This window comes from Bipolaris oryzae (assembly GCF_000523455.1).
Source record: "Bipolaris oryzae ATCC 44560 unplaced genomic scaffold scaffold_0, whole genome shotgun sequence".
Taxonomy (NCBI): Eukaryota; Fungi; Ascomycota; class Dothideomycetes; order Pleosporales; family Pleosporaceae; genus Bipolaris; species Bipolaris oryzae.
The window spans coordinates 386,823-403,432 of NW_006911276.1; the positions used below are offsets into that span (position 1 = coordinate 386,823).

Sequence of the window (16,610 nt, forward strand, 5' to 3'; positions counted from 1 at the left end):
GCAACGGACCAAAAGCGACTAGGGGAGACAAGAAACGCGATGCGCGTGAGTGGGCCCTTTGAACAACGCAGACCTGCAGCGTCACGTAACGGTAGGCCCGGCATTCTCTTCTCTGTAGATTTAGGCTTGTTGTTTTCCGTCATCCTTCACCAACCATTGCCGTCGCCGGGCCACCACCATGAGCGTACGTGTTGTCGCGAGGATACGTCCTCTTCTGAAACAAGAGGTCGATAAGGATACCATTGTCACGGCCGAGAAGCTCGAGGGCGAGACCACCCCGGCCGTTGTGCGCATACCGAGTCCCAAGAACGAGGCCGAGTCTTTCAGCTTCCAATTCAGCTCCGTCTACGAGCAGGACGCGACGCAGCAGCAGCTGTTTGATGCTGAAAGTGAGTCTCCAACGCGCAACAGGGTGCCGTGGCCAGCATTGACCTTTAGCTAGTCGCCCCAACAGTAAAGCACCTCTTCAGTGGATTTGATCTGTCCATCTTCGCCCATGGCTGCACAGGTACGGGCAAGACCCATACGATGCGCGGAGGCAAGTCGCTGGCCGACAGGGGTGTCATTCCGCGTCTTCTGAGCGCCATATTCCGACGGTGCAAGAAGATCGAAAAAGACTCGGCCGGAGCCAACGAGGTAGAGGTCGCGCTAGAGTACTTTGAGATCTACTGTGATCGCGTGTACGACTTGTTCGAGCCACCAGAGAAGCGAACGCCCTCGGGTCTGCCCATCAGGGACAATCGCGGAAAGACCGTTGTCGTGGGCCTGACTGAGAAGCCATGTACGACACTCAAGGAGTTTGAAGAACTCTACGACCAGGCCAATCTCAACCGGTCTACATCCGCCACAAAGGTAACCAATCTATTCGCACGCGTCTGGGTAGAGCACCGTTAACCGTCCTACAGCTCAACGCGCATTCATCGCGTTCTCACGCGGTTCTGTGTGTCAAGATTACCCAGACTACTGGAGACATTGTTCGCGTCAGCCGCGCATCATGTATTGACCTGGCAGGATCAGAAGACAACCGCAGGACAGAAAACAACAAGGAGCGCCTGATTGAAAGCTCGGCCATTAACAAATCACTCTTCGTGTTGGCGCAATGTGTCGAGGCTATGAACAAGAAGGCCAGCAGGATACCCTACCGCGAGTCCAAGATGACCAGGATCCTGTCTTTGGGTCAGAACAAGGGCTTGACCGTCATGATTCTGAACCTTGCGCCCACTCGCGCTTACCATCTCGATACCATCAGTTCGCTGAACTTTGCCAGTCGCACAAAGAAGATCGAAGTCGCAGAGGTGGAAAATGACCCAATGTACAAGACCGCAGTTAAGCCTCTGGCGACAACTAGCAACATTGGCGGACCAGCCATGGCACGCCAACCGCTCCGATCACTGGTAGCTGCTACCAACACCACAGTCGCAGACGCCGACAAGCAGAAGAAAGGGGAAAAGCCTACAAAGGCCTTCTCTGTATATTCTGATTCCCGCAAGGCTGCTCCTCGCGTTTCTAACACTACACAGAATCAGGGTATCCGACGAGCGGAAGCTCCTAAGCGTGCAGCTGAGCCCAGCAACACTTTTGCGTCCCGACCAACAAAGACCTTCCGCGCAGCGGACAATGCTTCACGGATACGACCAAATGAATTGACACTAACCAAGGAGACAATCGAAGCTCTCATCGCCCAAAAGGTTGACGAGAGGCTTGCGGAGAAGGCTCTGCAAGACGCTACCAATTCTGCCCCAGCGCTATCAGCCGAGTTGCAGAAACGGTTGGATGAGCTTGAGCAACGCCTTGAAGTCAAAGAGGAGGATGGAAAGTCACAGGGCTTGCAGTTCTTGTTGATGGCAAAGCAACACCACATCCGCGGTGAGGATGCAAGTGCACTGAGAATGTACCATCTTGCACAACCTTACTTCCCGGACAACGCCAAGCTAGAAGCCAAGATGAAGAAGCTGGAAGAGAAGATTCGCGCAAAGAGGGAAGAGACTCAAAGGCACGCCTCCATGCCCATCAGCCTACCCTCCCACCCATCCCCCGCCCGCGTCTCAAACCTCATGGGCCCCCTGAAAGCAGTAAAGTCAATCCCTAAGCCAAAAATGGTCTACCGCGACGAACCCGAAGAAGACAAGGACGACGAGGAATTCGCCCCTGCCCCACCCTCCGACCACGACTCCGACTCCGACGCCTCCGACGACAGCTTCCAGTACAAGACCAAAGCCCCAATCCGCAAACCCAAGCAGACTACCAGGAAACTACCCGTCTTCCGTGACACCGCCGCTGCTGCTTCTGCCCCCGCCTCTGCCTCCGCCTCTGCCTCGACTACTGATTCCGTTCCCCGCTCCAAGCTCCCCGTCTGCCACACACCCCGGACCTCGCACCTCCTCAAGATCATCAACTCTCGCGACGTAAACCAAATCAAGGGACTCAAGGGCGTCGGCACAAAGAAAGCCGATAGCATTGTGAACTGCCTCGTCGAAATGAATGATGCTGAAATCCTGGATCTCGAGTCGTTGGCTATGCTCAAGGGTGTGGGCGGTAAGACGGTGGATAACATGAGACTTGGACTTAGGCTCGATGTCTGATGTGACTTTGAAATAAGTCGGGTGGGTTGACACTACATTCCTTGCATGCATTGTTTTTTGTCGGCATCTTTTTTGGGGAGCTTGGCATTTTTTTCTTGCTAGCGACTCGTCCTTCTTTCTTTTTTTGAAAAAATTCGCTCCATAGCATGGTGCCCTGGCGTTTTTTCTTGGGAATTTTACTACAGTGGTTTGTTTCGGCCATCAAAAAGGGTGTGTTCCCCACTAGTAAGTTGCATTTGTAGTGGTGTTTTGGGTATTTTGGGTGTGGCAGCGTTGATCTGCCGCCCCCCCTTTTTTTGCATAGATAGATGCGTACCTCCGTGTAGAGGTCTGATAATCAAATCAAATCAAATCAAATCGTTTTACTGATCATATCATTGTGCTGGGTCAATCTTCTCTTCTTCTGGTGTTGTACCTTGTGTCAGATACATGTGTATGACAGGATGTACTCTGTATATAGGATCAATTAGAAACCATATCATTAGATTACAAGAAAGAGACTCTACACATCACTCCCGTCCCCCCCATCTAAAAAGGCCAAACCCACTCCTCCGTCTCCTTGGGATCCACGCCCTCATGGAACGCATAATTCCTCGCCTTAATCTGCTCATCAAGCAGCTTCTCCCTTGTCGCCGCGCCCTTATTACCCAAGCTAGGGATATTATCCAGCGCATCAATCGCCAAACTATAACGATCGGTTCCATTGCGAATCGCAAGCTCAAGCGGCGTATCGATGTTTCCCTTCTCCCTATAACCCCGCACAAGCAAGTTCTGCTGCCCTTTGCGGCCGTAGGTAAGGCGGTGGACGAGCCACGGGTAGGAATGGAAGTTGAAAATGCAGGGCACGTTGTCTGTGAAGATAGCCTTGTACTCGTGAGCCTTGAGGCCGTGGGGGTGCTGCGAATCGTCGATGAGTTTGAAGAGGTCGACGACGTTGACGAAGCGGATTTTGAGGTCGGGCAGGTGTGTGCGGAGGAGGGCGGTGGCGGCGAGGGATTCGTGGGTTGAGACGTCGCCACAGGAGGCCATGACGATGTCTGGTTCTTCGCCTTTGTCGTTGCTGGCCCATTCCCAGATGCCGACGCCTTTGGTGCAGTGGGCGATGGCTTGGTCCATGGTAAGGTATTGGAGGTGCTCTTGCTTGTCGGCGACGATGACGTTGACGTAGTTTTCACTGCGGAGGCAGTGGTCCATTGTTGAGAGGAGGCAGTTGGCGTCTGGTGGGAGGTATATGCGGACAACTTCGGGGCTCTTATTTGCTACTACGTCGAGGAAACCGGGATCTTGATGGGTAAATCCGTTGTGGTCTTGACGCCAGACGGTTGATGTGAGGAGAATGTTGAGCGATGCAACCTTTTGCCTCCATTCGACCTCGAGGCACTTCTCAATCCACTTGCAGTGCTGGTTGACCATGGAGTCGATGATGTGAATAAAGGGCTCGTAGCTGTTGAGCAATCCGTGCCTTCCAGAGAGGATATAGCCTTCGAGCCAACCCTGAATAGCGTTAGCAAGTTTTTTCCAATCTCGACTGGTTTTCTTACCTCTACAGTGTGTTCAGATAGCATTTCCATTACCCGGCCTTCATGTGCCAAGTTGCCATCATCCTTATCCATATCGAGGTACTCGCCCATCCACACTTTCTGTCCCGCTTCATACACATTACCAAGCTTGTTAGATTGTGTTTCATCAGGTCCAAAAAGGCGAAAGTCCTTTGGATTCAGCTTGATCACGTCACGGAGGAAGTTGGCGAAGTTACTCATACTTCCCACCTTTGCAACGCCACCCTTTGTGACCTCGACAGAGTATTCGCGGAAATCAGGCATGTGAAGCTTGTTGCGGATTGAGCCACCATTCGCAACAGGGTTGGCACTCATCCTCCTATTGCCTGTTGGCGCCAACTCCCTGAGCTCAGGAATAAGCTTGCCGTCCTTGTCGAAGTGCTTGTCAGGCTCATAGCTACGCATCCATTCCTCGAGCAGCTTGAGTTGAGATTTGTCCTTCAACACGTTTGTGAGAGGGACTTGGTGCGAGCGCCAAAAGCCTTCCAAGAAATGGTCACCGTCAACCTTGCTGGGGCCGGTCCATCCCTTGGGCGTGCGGAGAACGATCATGGGCCAACGAGGTCTAAAGGCTTTGCCCGAGTCTCTTGCCTGCTTTTGGTATTCACGAATCTTGTTCACACAGCGTTCCATAGTGGCCGCCATGGCTTGGTGCATAGAGGGAATGTCACTACCCTCAACAAAATAAGGAGTCCATCCGTAGCCGATAAATAGTGACTCAAGTTCTTTGTGGCTGATACGAGCAAGTACAGTGGGGTTGTTGATCTGTACTGGATTAGCCAATTGTTTCGCATATGCATCCACAAACGTACCTTGTAGCCATTCAAATGTAGTACGGGCAAAACAGCGCCATCGGTAATTGGATTGAGGAACTTTGTCGAGTGCCAGCTCGTAGCCAGAGGGCCAGTCTCAGACTCGCCATCTCCGACCATTGTAAGAGCAATCAAATCAGGGTGGTCGAATACTGCACCAAAAGCATGGGAGATGGAGTAGCCAAGCTCACCACCTTCGTGTAAACTGCCAGGCGTTTCGGGGGTAGCATGGGATCCAATTCCGCCTGGGAAAGAGAAGTATTTGAAGAAGCGCCTCAAGCCCTCCTCATTCTCTCCCTTTTGAGGATACACTTCAGAGTAGACTCCTTCAAGATAGCTATTTGACAAAACGGCTGGAGCACCATGGCCAGGACCGGAGATGAAGAGGGCGTCCAAGTCATATTTCTTGATGAGACGGTTCTGTTTTGAGTAATTTGATTAGTACTTGAGTCTTGCTATCCTGGCATGCGTGCATTCGTACCATGTGGATATATGTGAAACTCTGTCCAGCATCCGAGCCCCAATGTCCTAACAATCGTCGCTTGATGTGATCGAGTGTGAGTGGCTCACGGAGAAGAGGATTCCTCCGGAGGTAGATCATGCCCAGACACATGTAAAGAGAGGCATGGAAATAGTCAGTCATCTTCTGTACCTCATCGCTGCTGAGAGGATGTTCGGTTATAGAAGCTCTCGCAGGACCAAATGGAGATAGACTGAGGTGCTCAACATCCTCAGCAACAGTCTCGGGATCCGCCGGGGCTTTGGCTATCATTGCATCCATGATGATTTGCTAAAAGGAAAGCGGCGTCGCTTTCCGATTTAGATGACGTCTTTGTATGTAATCCGACTTGACAATGGGCAATGATCCTCAAAAAGTGAACTAGGTCTGAAGAGAGACCAGAAGAAGACTTTTGAGTTGCAAAAGATATTAGATGGTAATTAGGAAGCAAGGTAAAGGCAAAAACAAAGCAGAGGGTAGGGAGTGCTTTAAACATCCGGATATGTAAGGGTAAGAACTAGCCAGCGGCATGGCCGGAGACGTTGTCCTGGCTCATTGACAGTGTGCGATTGGTTCTAGTGCTGCATATGCATCTCATCATAGCGACAAATTCCTTTTTGGCGTATACGAGCTCAAGTTGGTAGCTGCCATAGCTACGTCATGGCCTAATGTGCCCACCACAAAGTGGGGTTGGTACAAAAACACGCTAGTAGCAACGCGTTCTTTGTGGCATTTAACATCTGGCGTTTCTTAGAAACCATCAGGTCGTATAGATGAAGTGTAGGATCTTTGGTTGGATTTGAATAGCGTCAGCGGTCTTGGTGGTGTGATCTACAACCTCAGGCACCGCCCGAGGTATACGGTATGTCTCAACGGCGGAACGCGGCGGACATGTTGGGTGACAGCCTCCACCTAGCATGCACATGCAATCTTGTTTTAGACTCGGCTCTTCATCCGGACGGGGAATGATCTAGGCAGGCATCTGCAATTGGCACGACCTCGGCAGGAAAGGTTAGTAGTGTTAGTCTCGACGTCAAGACGGTGGAGCCACACTTGCAAGATGGAGGTCATCCAGTTTATTTTGCCAAAGACAAGGCGTCTAGTAACATTGAGGTCTAGCAGATCCTAGTAGCTAATTGAAAGTATATGGTTGCAACTAAATGGTCAGTGCAGTCCATAATCACCCTCTGCGATAATCGTCCGCTGGCACTCTGCGAGGATAGCTGCTTGCCTGGCCACGTCTGCCAGCCTCCCAATGACCATCTTGTTGCCATCCACGAAGCCATAGAGCGCATATGGTATATCCACCTCGTTGCAAAACTCTTGCACTAACTTCTGCGTCTTCCTCAGGTTGTGCCGGGGAATGCGAGGGTACAAATGGTGGATAGCCTGGAACTGAAGACCTCCATGAAAGAAGTCTAGCCACTGCGGACAGTCAACGTCCATGGTCGTTCGCAGCATCTTCTGGGCAAAGGATTCGTGAACACCCAGATCTGCAGTACTCATTGCGAAGTGAGACAATGTGATCTGTACGTGGAGCGGCGAGGTCAAAGCATGGGTGATGAGCACAAACCAGAAGCGGCTCCAGTTGTCTGGTATCGACTTGTACACAACCCCATAGCCGTACCACGTCCAGAAGACCATTATACCCATAATCTCAAAGTAGCGGTGCCACCACGCAGGGCCTTTCTTAGGACCCTTTCCACCGAGCAAATACATCCAAGACAGCCGGTAAAGATTGAAGCGCGCAAAGAGCATGATCGGGTAATACGTGTAATGCTGGATGCGAATCATAAATTTCGCAAAAGCATCATACTCCATAACCCAGCCGTAAAAGGTTGTTGTGAGACTTTCCATGAAACGGTGCGTAATGGAAAACAAGGGAATGTACTGGATATCCGGGTCGTGTTCAGGGTGGTTGGTGACGAAATGGTGGACATTGTGGTTGTACTTCCACCAGCAAGCGCTCAAGCCACCCATGAAGGATGCGATGAACATTGCAATAGTAGAGTCTGTGGTGAAATCGTGGGTGATGCCCATGTGTCCAGCATCATGGACAGTAAATGTGAGTTGATGCCAGAGACATGCAAGAGGAATGGCACTAGTGATGTACCAGCCTGCATGTAGCAGAAACAGGAATGCGGCCAGGAAGGAACCGTAGCGCAGGCATTCGATGCCGTATGCGCCATAGTTGCATTCGTATAGCCCTTCTTTCTTGATGCGCACCTGCAGCTCACGGTACTTTTGTGTTATGTTGTCCTGGGTGACAAAATCGACTGCCGGGTATTTGGCCTTATCTAAGTCCAACTCTTCCTGGGTTCGTCTGTCGAGAAGTGACATTTTTGAAGACTTTTGGTCAAGCTCGGCTGACGAGATGCTCGAGGTCGAAGAGGCTCTGGTGATGTTGTTGCCATTGCGCTTGCGAAGAGGATCGGAGGGTCGGTCTGCTGGTTCAAACAGCGGGCTGTTGTCGGCAGAAGACGAAGAGCTAGTAGCCTCTTGATCTGAGGAAGAGGCTGACGTCGCATACTCTTCTTCGGAGAGTTTATCGAGCTCCTCCTGTGTCCTGAACTTTCCTCCTTGTATCGGTGGTAGGAAGTTGGTCCACCGCCCCTCGACTCGACCAATCTGGTAGCGGCTCATGAGCTGGAGCGTTTGCGCGGAGTGAAAGCTAAAGCGTCTAGTTCAGCACTGTGTCTGTATTGTATGATCAAAGGAGACGTACCGAGTGACTTCATCTGTTGCATCGCGTCCCACCATGTGCCGGATGGCTTTGTCACCGCCTGGATGGTACGGCAGCCAGGCATCGAGCTTCAGGACTGCATTGTCCACGATGACAATTGAGCGCCCATTGGCAATCTGAGCCTCGACGTCTCGCCGGCTGAGCACTTTGGATTTCCTGTCTGTCTGGGTGGCCATGATTTGGCGCAGGGCGATGGGGTAGGATGTAACGAGAGTGCGCGCAAAAGATACAATGCAAGATGAACGGCCGCTCTGCAGGGCTCAATTGGCGGACCGAATCAACGCTAGACAGATCACGTTGTAGCTCATAAGGAGAAGTGCATGTTTGTGGGGGTGCAATGCTGGGGCCATGCAGTGGAACGGGAGACGGTGAGCTGATAAAGTTGGTGAGTAGACGGCTCCTCGTGGCGGCGGACCCTGCGGCGCCTTGCACGCACACGTCCCTATTGCCCCACGTTCCACGCCCACCTGGCTGGTAGTCACATGGTTGGGGCTAGAAACAACCATGGAACTCCAGCCATTCATGTACGCATACGCATTCTATGCGCAAAAAACAGGGCCGTGGGGTTCCTTCTGGAACGTCGGGCATTCCCACAAAGTTTGGTGCGATTGGGGGCAGATAAATATGTACAGTGGGCAGCCCTTTCCCACCTGGGCATGCGTTTCGCTTTGTTTCGGCCAACTCCGTCGTCACCAGATTGACAAGTCTTGACTGCACGCCAGGTCACTCCACAATATTGGTTCAGGCCGCGAACTCTATACACTACACCAACTGCTCCTTTGCTCCTCCTCCCCTTCTCAGCACCCCTGAACAAACACGTAGCACAACCGCCATCTGCAGTACAGACACAGCCCACAGACATGGCCAAGGATATCAAAGAGTTGGCGAGCGAGTGGCTGGAGCTGGACGAGGACAAGGAAACAACTGACGAGATCTACAAGCTTTTGGTCAGCGGCGACCACGATGAGCTTGAAAGGAGACTGCGACACCGCATTGCCTTTGGTACTGCCGGACTCAGAGGACCAATGCAGGGCGGCTTCGCCTGCATGAACTCGCTGACAGTCATCCAAGCCTCGCAAGGACTGGCTGCATACCTCTTGAAGACTGAGGAAAATGTAAAGAAGAGGGGTGTGGTCATTGGCCGGGATGCGCGACACAACTCTGAGAAATTCGCCAAGCTCACGGCTGCCGCGTTTGTGGCAAAGGGTATCAAGGTGTGGTGGTATGAGGAACCTAGTCATACGCCCATGGTTCCTTTTGGTGTGCGTGAGCTTGAAGCTGCCGCTGGTATCATGATAACTGCAAGCCATAACCCGGCCAAGGACAACGGCTACAAGGTTTACTGGTCAAACGGTTGCCAGATCATCCCTCCACACGATAGCGGCATTGCACAGTCTATATTGGAGAACCTCAAGCCTGTCACTTGGGACACTTCGGTAGTGGAAAGCTCCCTTTTGGTCGAGGGAAGCCTGGGGCTAGTGCAGGACACATACCACAGGGCCATTCTCTATGCAGCACAGCCTGAACATGCCCAAGTCAAAATGGATCCAGAACTCAAATTCGTGTATACCCCCATGCACGGCGTGGGACTTCCCGCCATGCAGCGATGCGCCCAAACTCTTGGAGTCACTTCTCAGATGAGCATTGTCGAGGCTCAAGCACAACCCGACCCAGACTTCCCAACAGTGAAATTTCCCAATCCGGAGGAAAAAGGAGCGCTCGATCTGGCAATCGAAACTGCAGAAAAGTCCTCGACACGCCTCATACTCGCTAGCGACCCTGATGCGGACCGACTTGCGGCAGCAGAGAAGGTGGGTGATAAATGGCACATCTTCACGGGTAACCAGCTCGGAGTACTGCTTGGCTCTTACCTCTTCGAGCGCTATCCCACCTCGAAGCCACGAGAGAAGCTTGCCATGCTGGCTTCCACAGTCAGTTCCCGGATGCTTGCTGCGCTCGCCAAAAAGGAAGGCTTCCACTTTACAGAGACGTTGACTGGGTTCAAGTGGCTCGGCAATGTAGCGCGACAGCTCGAGAGCAAGGGCTACGACGTTGCGTATGCCTTTGAAGAAGCTCTGGGCTACATGATCCCACAAACTGTGCACGACAAGGACTCGATCAGTGCTGCAGCGGTTTTCCTCACAGCCGCGTCACAGTGGTCGTCACAAGGGCTTACACCCTATGCCAAGCTGCAGCAACTCTACAAGTATCTCGGCTATTTCGAAGACGCAAACACCTACCTCGTGTCACCATCACCATCTGTGACTACATCAGTGTTTACGGCCATTCGCGCATTTGGCAGCCCATACCCAGCTACTATCGGGGCGCGGAGGATTGTGCGTTGGCGCGATCTGACACTAGGCTATGACTCAAAGAGTGAGGATCACAAGCCTGATCTGCCCATCGACCCGACCGCCCAGATGATCACCTGCGAACTAGATGACGGGGCTGTCTTTACCGTCCGAGGCAGCGGGACGGAACCGAAGATTAAGCTTTACATTGAGTGCCAGGGCAAGAGTAGTGAGGAGGCCAAGCAAGGTGCTAATGGCATCTTGGAGGATTTGCTGAGAGAGTGGTTCAAGCCCGAGGAGAATGGTCTCCGGCTGGCGTAAGAGATGAAGGATGCGTAGGTATGTCGGTATCTTTGAGTCCATCACATACTCTGATTGGATGAGGGGGTTTCTTCTTCTCTTATACATGAGCTCCTTTTACCACTACATCCGAGAAGAATGGTAGTATTCGTCCGCCGCGGTTGATAGGCGCCCATGTCCTTAGATCAGACAGCTGAAGTATTTGGGCGCCGAGTGTCAAGGTCGAAATATATAAGATTCTTGTTTTACGGCAAGACCAGTCTACACTTACTAGTGCTGTATACGCCTCCAGAGGCTCTCCGATGGGAAGTCGCGTCACGGCCATTCCCGGATCGAACTAAACCTCAACCAGACACGTTCGCCCCAAAGGATTAGGCAAGTTGTATAGGAGCGTTGCTGGTGTTACATGATCATCATGGTTGCATGAAGATGCTACTGTATAGGTACATGGCCACACGACTAGCCGCGTCAGTTGGCGCGTCCCCCATGCAAGATACGCAAGACGCGTGCATGGCAAAACGATGCATCGTTTTCTCAGCCCAGGTCCGGGTTGCCGAATGCGGGCCCTGGAGGTGCAGCAGCAGTGCCGTGAGGATGCATCGCTGACGACAACCAGTCGCGTGGATGAGATTTCTGCCTGGCGCGCACTTGGAGGCGCATACTTACATATGCGCGTGGTACTGGGAAGGTGGGAATGAATATCGCCGCCGCCGCTGTTGCTGCTGCCTCTCCACCACCGTGACAAATGGACGCGTAGAGGGCGCAGCTGAAGGAGTGGGCGGAAGAGGGTCTTTTTTGCCTGGATTCCAGGGCCAGCGGCCAGAGTCGTCTTTTTGCTTTTCGCAGCGTCACCCGTGCTGGAGATTGGGCTTGATGCACGTCCAAGGGCCAGGGTGTTGTCGCCCAGACGTCGGCGGGCCTATCAACGCATGGCCTCAGTGTCCAGGAGCCGTCCCGCTCTGTATCCAGACTCCGGGGAAGCGTTTGCGGCGCCGTCCACCACCCTACCCGTTGCTAGGTGCGTCCATGTGTGCATGCCAAAGAGTCACGGCCCAAAAAGTAATCGACGGCCTCTGTCCCCCTCCTCATGCTCCCACCACCTGTGGTGCGTTACCCTCCCCTGCCGGCTCCACCCGTGCCATTAATATAAATATCCCGCGTCGCGTCCCCCTCCTCATTCGCCTATTTTCTGGAAAGTCGTCCAAACTCCCTCGGTATGCGCCTTTCTCACCCATCCATGCCAATGTTTCCCGAGTCGCTGCTAACCGCACAGCAGCCTCTCATAGTCGCAGCGAGTATGGCTCGATTCTAGACTAATTGCGTCCTCTGCGGGATGCGTAGACATCAGCAGCCATGGCCGGGTTTGCAGACCCACGTACGCTACCACCAGCACCCTCGAGACGACCGCTCCCCAACGGACCATGCAATTATCGCGACGCCAGTCTAGGACCATGCGGATGTGACCAGTTCTGGGACAAGCTCAGCGCCGACTTGCACGATGAGAGCACTGAGCATCGTCCGGGGAGTGAGCGCTCGACCTGGTGTGTCTGCGGCCACCATGCCTGCTTCCATCTGAAGGCGTCGCGTGCGTCTGAACGGCGTGCGCCTTCAATCTCTGCCCCGCTGCCGTCGCCTCACGTGCTGTACGAAGGTCAATGCCAGACTCTGCCTAGGGCGCGATGCGATGCGCACGCTGCTGGATTGCGCCAGGCTGTCTCCGACGGGCCCCAAACCATGCGCCTTGAGCGCTTCAATTCGCAGTCCACTCACAGTCAGCGACATCTCCTGCACATTTCACGGATCCACGAATCGGGTCGCATAGCACAAAGTCAAGACACCCCATCGCAAGCTAGCACGAGCGGTCTCCCCGGAATCCCTTCCGTGTGCTTGCTATCTCATGAACAGCGTCCAGTCGCTAACAACGAAACTAGGCATGGGGTGAGTCAGTCGCATCACTCAGTGACAGGCCTGGGTCTCTCTACAATGCGCTTGGAGAGTATGTGTCAGGTTAACCGTCAGCAGTCGCCAACACCGACTATACCAGATGACATCAACATCGCTGGGACCCCACAAACAAATCGCAACGAGCGTGACCATTCTCTGACCAGAGCGAACACGAACAGCCCATCGCGTGCTATCCTAGAACATGTCCTTCCCTTCAACCGCAATATACAGCTTGATATACCTGGCGATACCATCCCAAACACATACAACCCTGAAGAATACGTGCAAAGCACTACAGAAGTCGCAACTCCAAGTGCAGGAGCTACCCCAGACCTGAGTGCCGCTGATCGGGCGGTACAAGAAGGAAAGAATCTGATTGACACTTTGGCAAGAATGACTTCAGACATGCAACCGCAGGCGGCCAGTTCACCAGACCGACCAGCCAATGCCACAGTGCCCACACAGCTTTTGCTGGAAAACTCTCCTTCAGTGCCCCAGGAACAGCTACAAAATCTCTTACAAGCAGCTTCTCCACAAGGGCTCCAAAAGCTCGTGTCCTATCTCGCTCCGTTGCATAACTTGCTAAACTCGATACCCAACGTGGCTAACACTATGCGAGACCTGGGCAGCCGTCTCGATATGCTAGAGAATGGCTCCTTCAATTATGTGCAACCAGAAGACCTCAACCAAACCCTGGAAATGTACGAAGGCAGGCTTATTGAGGTAGAGCACCGCGTGGACGAGCATGAAAAATTGCACCAAGCCTTAGATGATCAGGGTAGTATCAGTTCTTTCAGTCGAAGACACATCAAGGACGCCAATACGTCTTTTGGATCAAATCACTCTGCCGACTCGACAACTTCATCGGCTCTAATACTCACAGCCATGGATCGTAAAGACACTGAGATGGAACTCGATTGCATCAAGCAAAGACTTGATGTGCTAGAAGCTGCGGCACCTCCCACCTCTCTGGCTCCTTGGGAGATTGAAGTAGTACTGCTGCCATGGGGGCCTGATTTGCGAGGCATCTGGTTCTCACAGGACGACCCAATGCACGACGTTGACAGGACCACAACTCAGAGCTCTGAAGAATGGACTCAAGCCCGGTCATCCAGAACCGGCACGGGCACGCCGATGCTAGAAATGCGTAGGCCAGACACAGACTCAAGCCCTTATCCGGGTGCTCCGATGATGGGCAGTAACCCTGTGCTCAACCAACACGAAAGTGGATGGAGCAGTCAAGACATTACTAACTGGGCCTCGGGATCCACCGGCGAGTGGCTGTTCCCCAAAGCCTGTGGAAGCAACAACCTAGTCTACAAGCGACTCCAGAGCCGTGGTTTCGTGCGAGACATTACACTGAGGGGTGCCAGTGCAAAAGACGTCCAGGAAACGCTGTCGAATGCTTTCAGTGACGTGTTTGATCATTTACAGTATGATGACAGCGATGAGAATCCCATGATTACTGCTTATCCGGGTCTTCGAGCGTCGTACATACCACTACGAAAGGTGCTTAGGGAATCGCGACTTCGCTTCCTCACACCCGCCGAAATGTCAAGCTCGGCGTTTTGGACAGCTCAGTTCCTCGCATCTGGTGTCATGATGCGAGTATCTGGAGGAAAGAAGAGGTTGTATGTTACTCATCGCGAAGCCTATACCCAGCAGGTTGATCGAAACGAGTTTGTAGTCATGGAACAGTCATGGCCAGAACTCCGAACATTGCCTCGCTATCAGCCCGAAAAGAATTCGCAAACGGACGGCAATGATGGAGATTGCCAACCACATGTCCCTGAAGCAGATGCCAAGGAAGCATGCTGGCAATTTGTCGAAGCGTACGATGCTCCGCCTGCTAGTATGCATTCTTCATTCGGTAGCAACCAATCTGTACAACTGTCCATGCGACCTGCAGGCCGACAATGGCGACGATCAATCACACCAAGCTCCATCTTGAAAAAGCAGACGCACCCAATCTCTCCATTGAGCGAGAATCATCCGCGACGCCCATCATCCCATCGCAATCGCACGGTATCAGCCTCGGCCATGGATACATTTCCCCCCAGCTCGGCCAAGCGTCGCTACAATGGGTCTCCAATAAAGCAGTCGTCTGCTCCACAAACAATATCACGCACACCCAGTCTGATGTCGAGGCTCAAGAGACGTCGCGTAACAGAGTCCGCATCACCAAGACCACAAGAGGATGCTCGGGAAGAGCCCCAAGTTCCAATATGGACTGCAACCCCTCGGCGTTCGCGTGAACCGCCTTCACCGTTTTACTCTTCCCAACCTCCATTGCCGCGATCCTACTCCGACATCGCAAGTAGGCCAAGTCAACGCTCTGTTGCTATGACTGGTAAATCAACTCCATTTGCGTATGCGACTCCTCACTCGGGGCCTTTTATGGGCGATCCGGGCTACAGTGCCTACAACAACGGTGGTGACACTGAGCCAGATGATGACGACAACGCATACAATGACGATGACGGCGAGCAGAGCTGGCACGGCGTCACTGATGGCGAGAGTGTTACAAGCTCCGTTGCCGGTGCCGCCATTAGTGCTCAGGAGGGCGCAAGTTTCTCAGGGGACGACAGTGGCTTTGGCAGCGAAAATGACGACGACAGCGATGCACAGTCGGAAGAAGATGCCGAGGATCATGCACATCGGCAGCAAGATGATGGAGACGAGGACGAAGACGATGTATTCGACTCTTTGCTCAGTATCATTGAAGATTAAATATGGGCAGTTTTTGTTTTGTTTTGTGGAGTAGGGATGTATACTTATCTCAACGTTTTTGTCTAGCGTCTTTTCATTCCTGTCAAAACAATCAATTTCCTCTCTCACTCTCCTTTTCCTTTTTCTTTCCCGACCCAGTAGGGTTTGTATATCACTCAAGACCTGGCGGGAGGTAAAATATAGTGTACGTTTAGCCACGCAAATTTCTTTTACCCCTTTATGGTGGTTGGGCTAAATAGATTTACTTTGTAGTCATCCCACTGTCTTAAGTTGGTACGAAAGAGTGATTATAGCGAAGTCAAGAAGCGTGGCTTAATCGTATGTATGTAAAGGATACACTGACTCGAACCAGTCTGCCTTGCGCAATGACCAGCATACTCTCTCTAGATCGCAAAATTTCCCCGTTTGGCGTGCACACGTCGTCCCGTAACCCTAGTACTCCACGAACATTAAAGGGTCTAAGGCGGTCTGCCAAGGAAGACATCTACAATGATAACTACACAAAAGTACCGCCTACCGCACGAGCTCTAACGGCCGCAGCCGAAATCGGTGTGACCAGACCCTGTGTACAACACTAATTCTTTTAGATGCAGATCTCTAAAAAGCCGTTATCTGCACCGCCGTTATGTCGAGACAAAAAGGTCCGAAAGCGAATTGAGCTGCTTTGCACGTTAAGCGTGTTGTAGCAAATCCAAGCCTGTATCTTGACATCTTCAATCATATCTCCAGGATAGAGAGTACAAAGGTGCTTACGGATAAGTGCCAGATGTATCGCTTGCTTGCTTGCGGTACACTCGAATGTTAATGGTGTAGAGATGGCCTTATTCAGGCCCCCAGAGCGACAACCCCGGCCTCTTGGAAGGAGGCGAGGCCATTCTGGAATGAACTTGGCATTTCTGGTCGGCGATCAGAAAAGTGGCGAGGCCATTCTGGAATGAACTTGGCATTTCTGGTCGGCGATCAGAAAAGTGGCTTTAATTATGTCTAGATTTCCCTTGATTCGTTGGGGTATCGATTTTTGACATGTCACACTCCCACAATGGAGAGGAAAAAACACCGCGTGTGGTTGACGAACAAACCGAATCACAGCATACATTAATACCAAGAAGAATTGGCGGCCCTCCTAAACCACGTGCCTCTCCTAAAACGC

The 16,610-nt window shown here is 52.4% G+C and overlaps 6 protein-coding genes across 6 annotated transcripts; 3 read left to right on the forward strand and 3 right to left on the reverse strand.

Annotated features, from left to right (window-relative positions):
* Positions 1-178: 178 nt before the first annotated feature.
* Positions 179-2,582, forward strand: COCMIDRAFT_31470 (uncharacterized protein; the record flags this gene model as incomplete). The annotated part of the gene is made up of 3 exons (XM_007683955.1): positions 179-389; positions 443-852; positions 906-2,582. The coding sequence occupies 3 exons, from the start codon at positions 179-181 to the stop codon at positions 2,580-2,582; spliced, it is 2,298 nt and encodes a 765-aa protein (XP_007682145.1).
* Positions 2,583-3,110: 528 nt separating this feature from the next.
* On the reverse strand, positions 3,111-5,734 carry COCMIDRAFT_79747 (uncharacterized protein; the record flags this gene model as incomplete). Its single annotated transcript, XM_007684039.1, has 4 exons — positions 3,111-4,076; positions 4,124-4,906; positions 4,954-5,373; positions 5,435-5,734. 4 exons carry the CDS (start codon positions 5,732-5,734, stop codon positions 3,111-3,113), a joined length of 2,469 nt encoding a protein of 822 aa, XP_007682229.1.
* A 478-nt stretch (positions 5,735-6,212) lies between these two features.
* On the reverse strand, positions 6,213-6,371 carry COCMIDRAFT_79514 (uncharacterized protein; the record flags this gene model as incomplete). Its single annotated transcript, XM_007684040.1, has 1 exon — positions 6,213-6,371. One exon carries the CDS (start codon positions 6,369-6,371, stop codon positions 6,213-6,215), a length of 159 nt encoding a protein of 52 aa, XP_007682230.1.
* A 245-nt stretch (positions 6,372-6,616) lies between these two features.
* On the reverse strand, positions 6,617-8,371 carry COCMIDRAFT_79519 (uncharacterized protein; the record flags this gene model as incomplete). Its single annotated transcript, XM_007684041.1, has 2 exons — positions 6,617-8,123; positions 8,178-8,371. The coding sequence occupies 2 exons, from the start codon at positions 8,369-8,371 to the stop codon at positions 6,617-6,619; spliced, it is 1,701 nt and encodes a 566-aa protein (XP_007682231.1).
* Positions 8,372-9,055: 684 nt separating this feature from the next.
* COCMIDRAFT_31473 (uncharacterized protein) lies at positions 9,056-10,807 on the forward strand (the record flags this gene model as incomplete). The annotated part of the gene is made up of 1 exon (XM_007683956.1): positions 9,056-10,807. The coding sequence occupies one exon, from the start codon at positions 9,056-9,058 to the stop codon at positions 10,805-10,807; it is 1,752 nt and encodes a 583-aa protein (XP_007682146.1).
* Positions 10,808-12,139: 1,332 nt separating this feature from the next.
* COCMIDRAFT_79360 (uncharacterized protein) lies at positions 12,140-15,460 on the forward strand (the record flags this gene model as incomplete). Its single annotated transcript, XM_007684042.1, has 1 exon — positions 12,140-15,460. One exon carries the CDS (start codon positions 12,140-12,142, stop codon positions 15,458-15,460), a length of 3,321 nt encoding a protein of 1,106 aa, XP_007682232.1.
* Between the last annotated feature and the right edge of the window lie 1,150 nt (positions 15,461-16,610).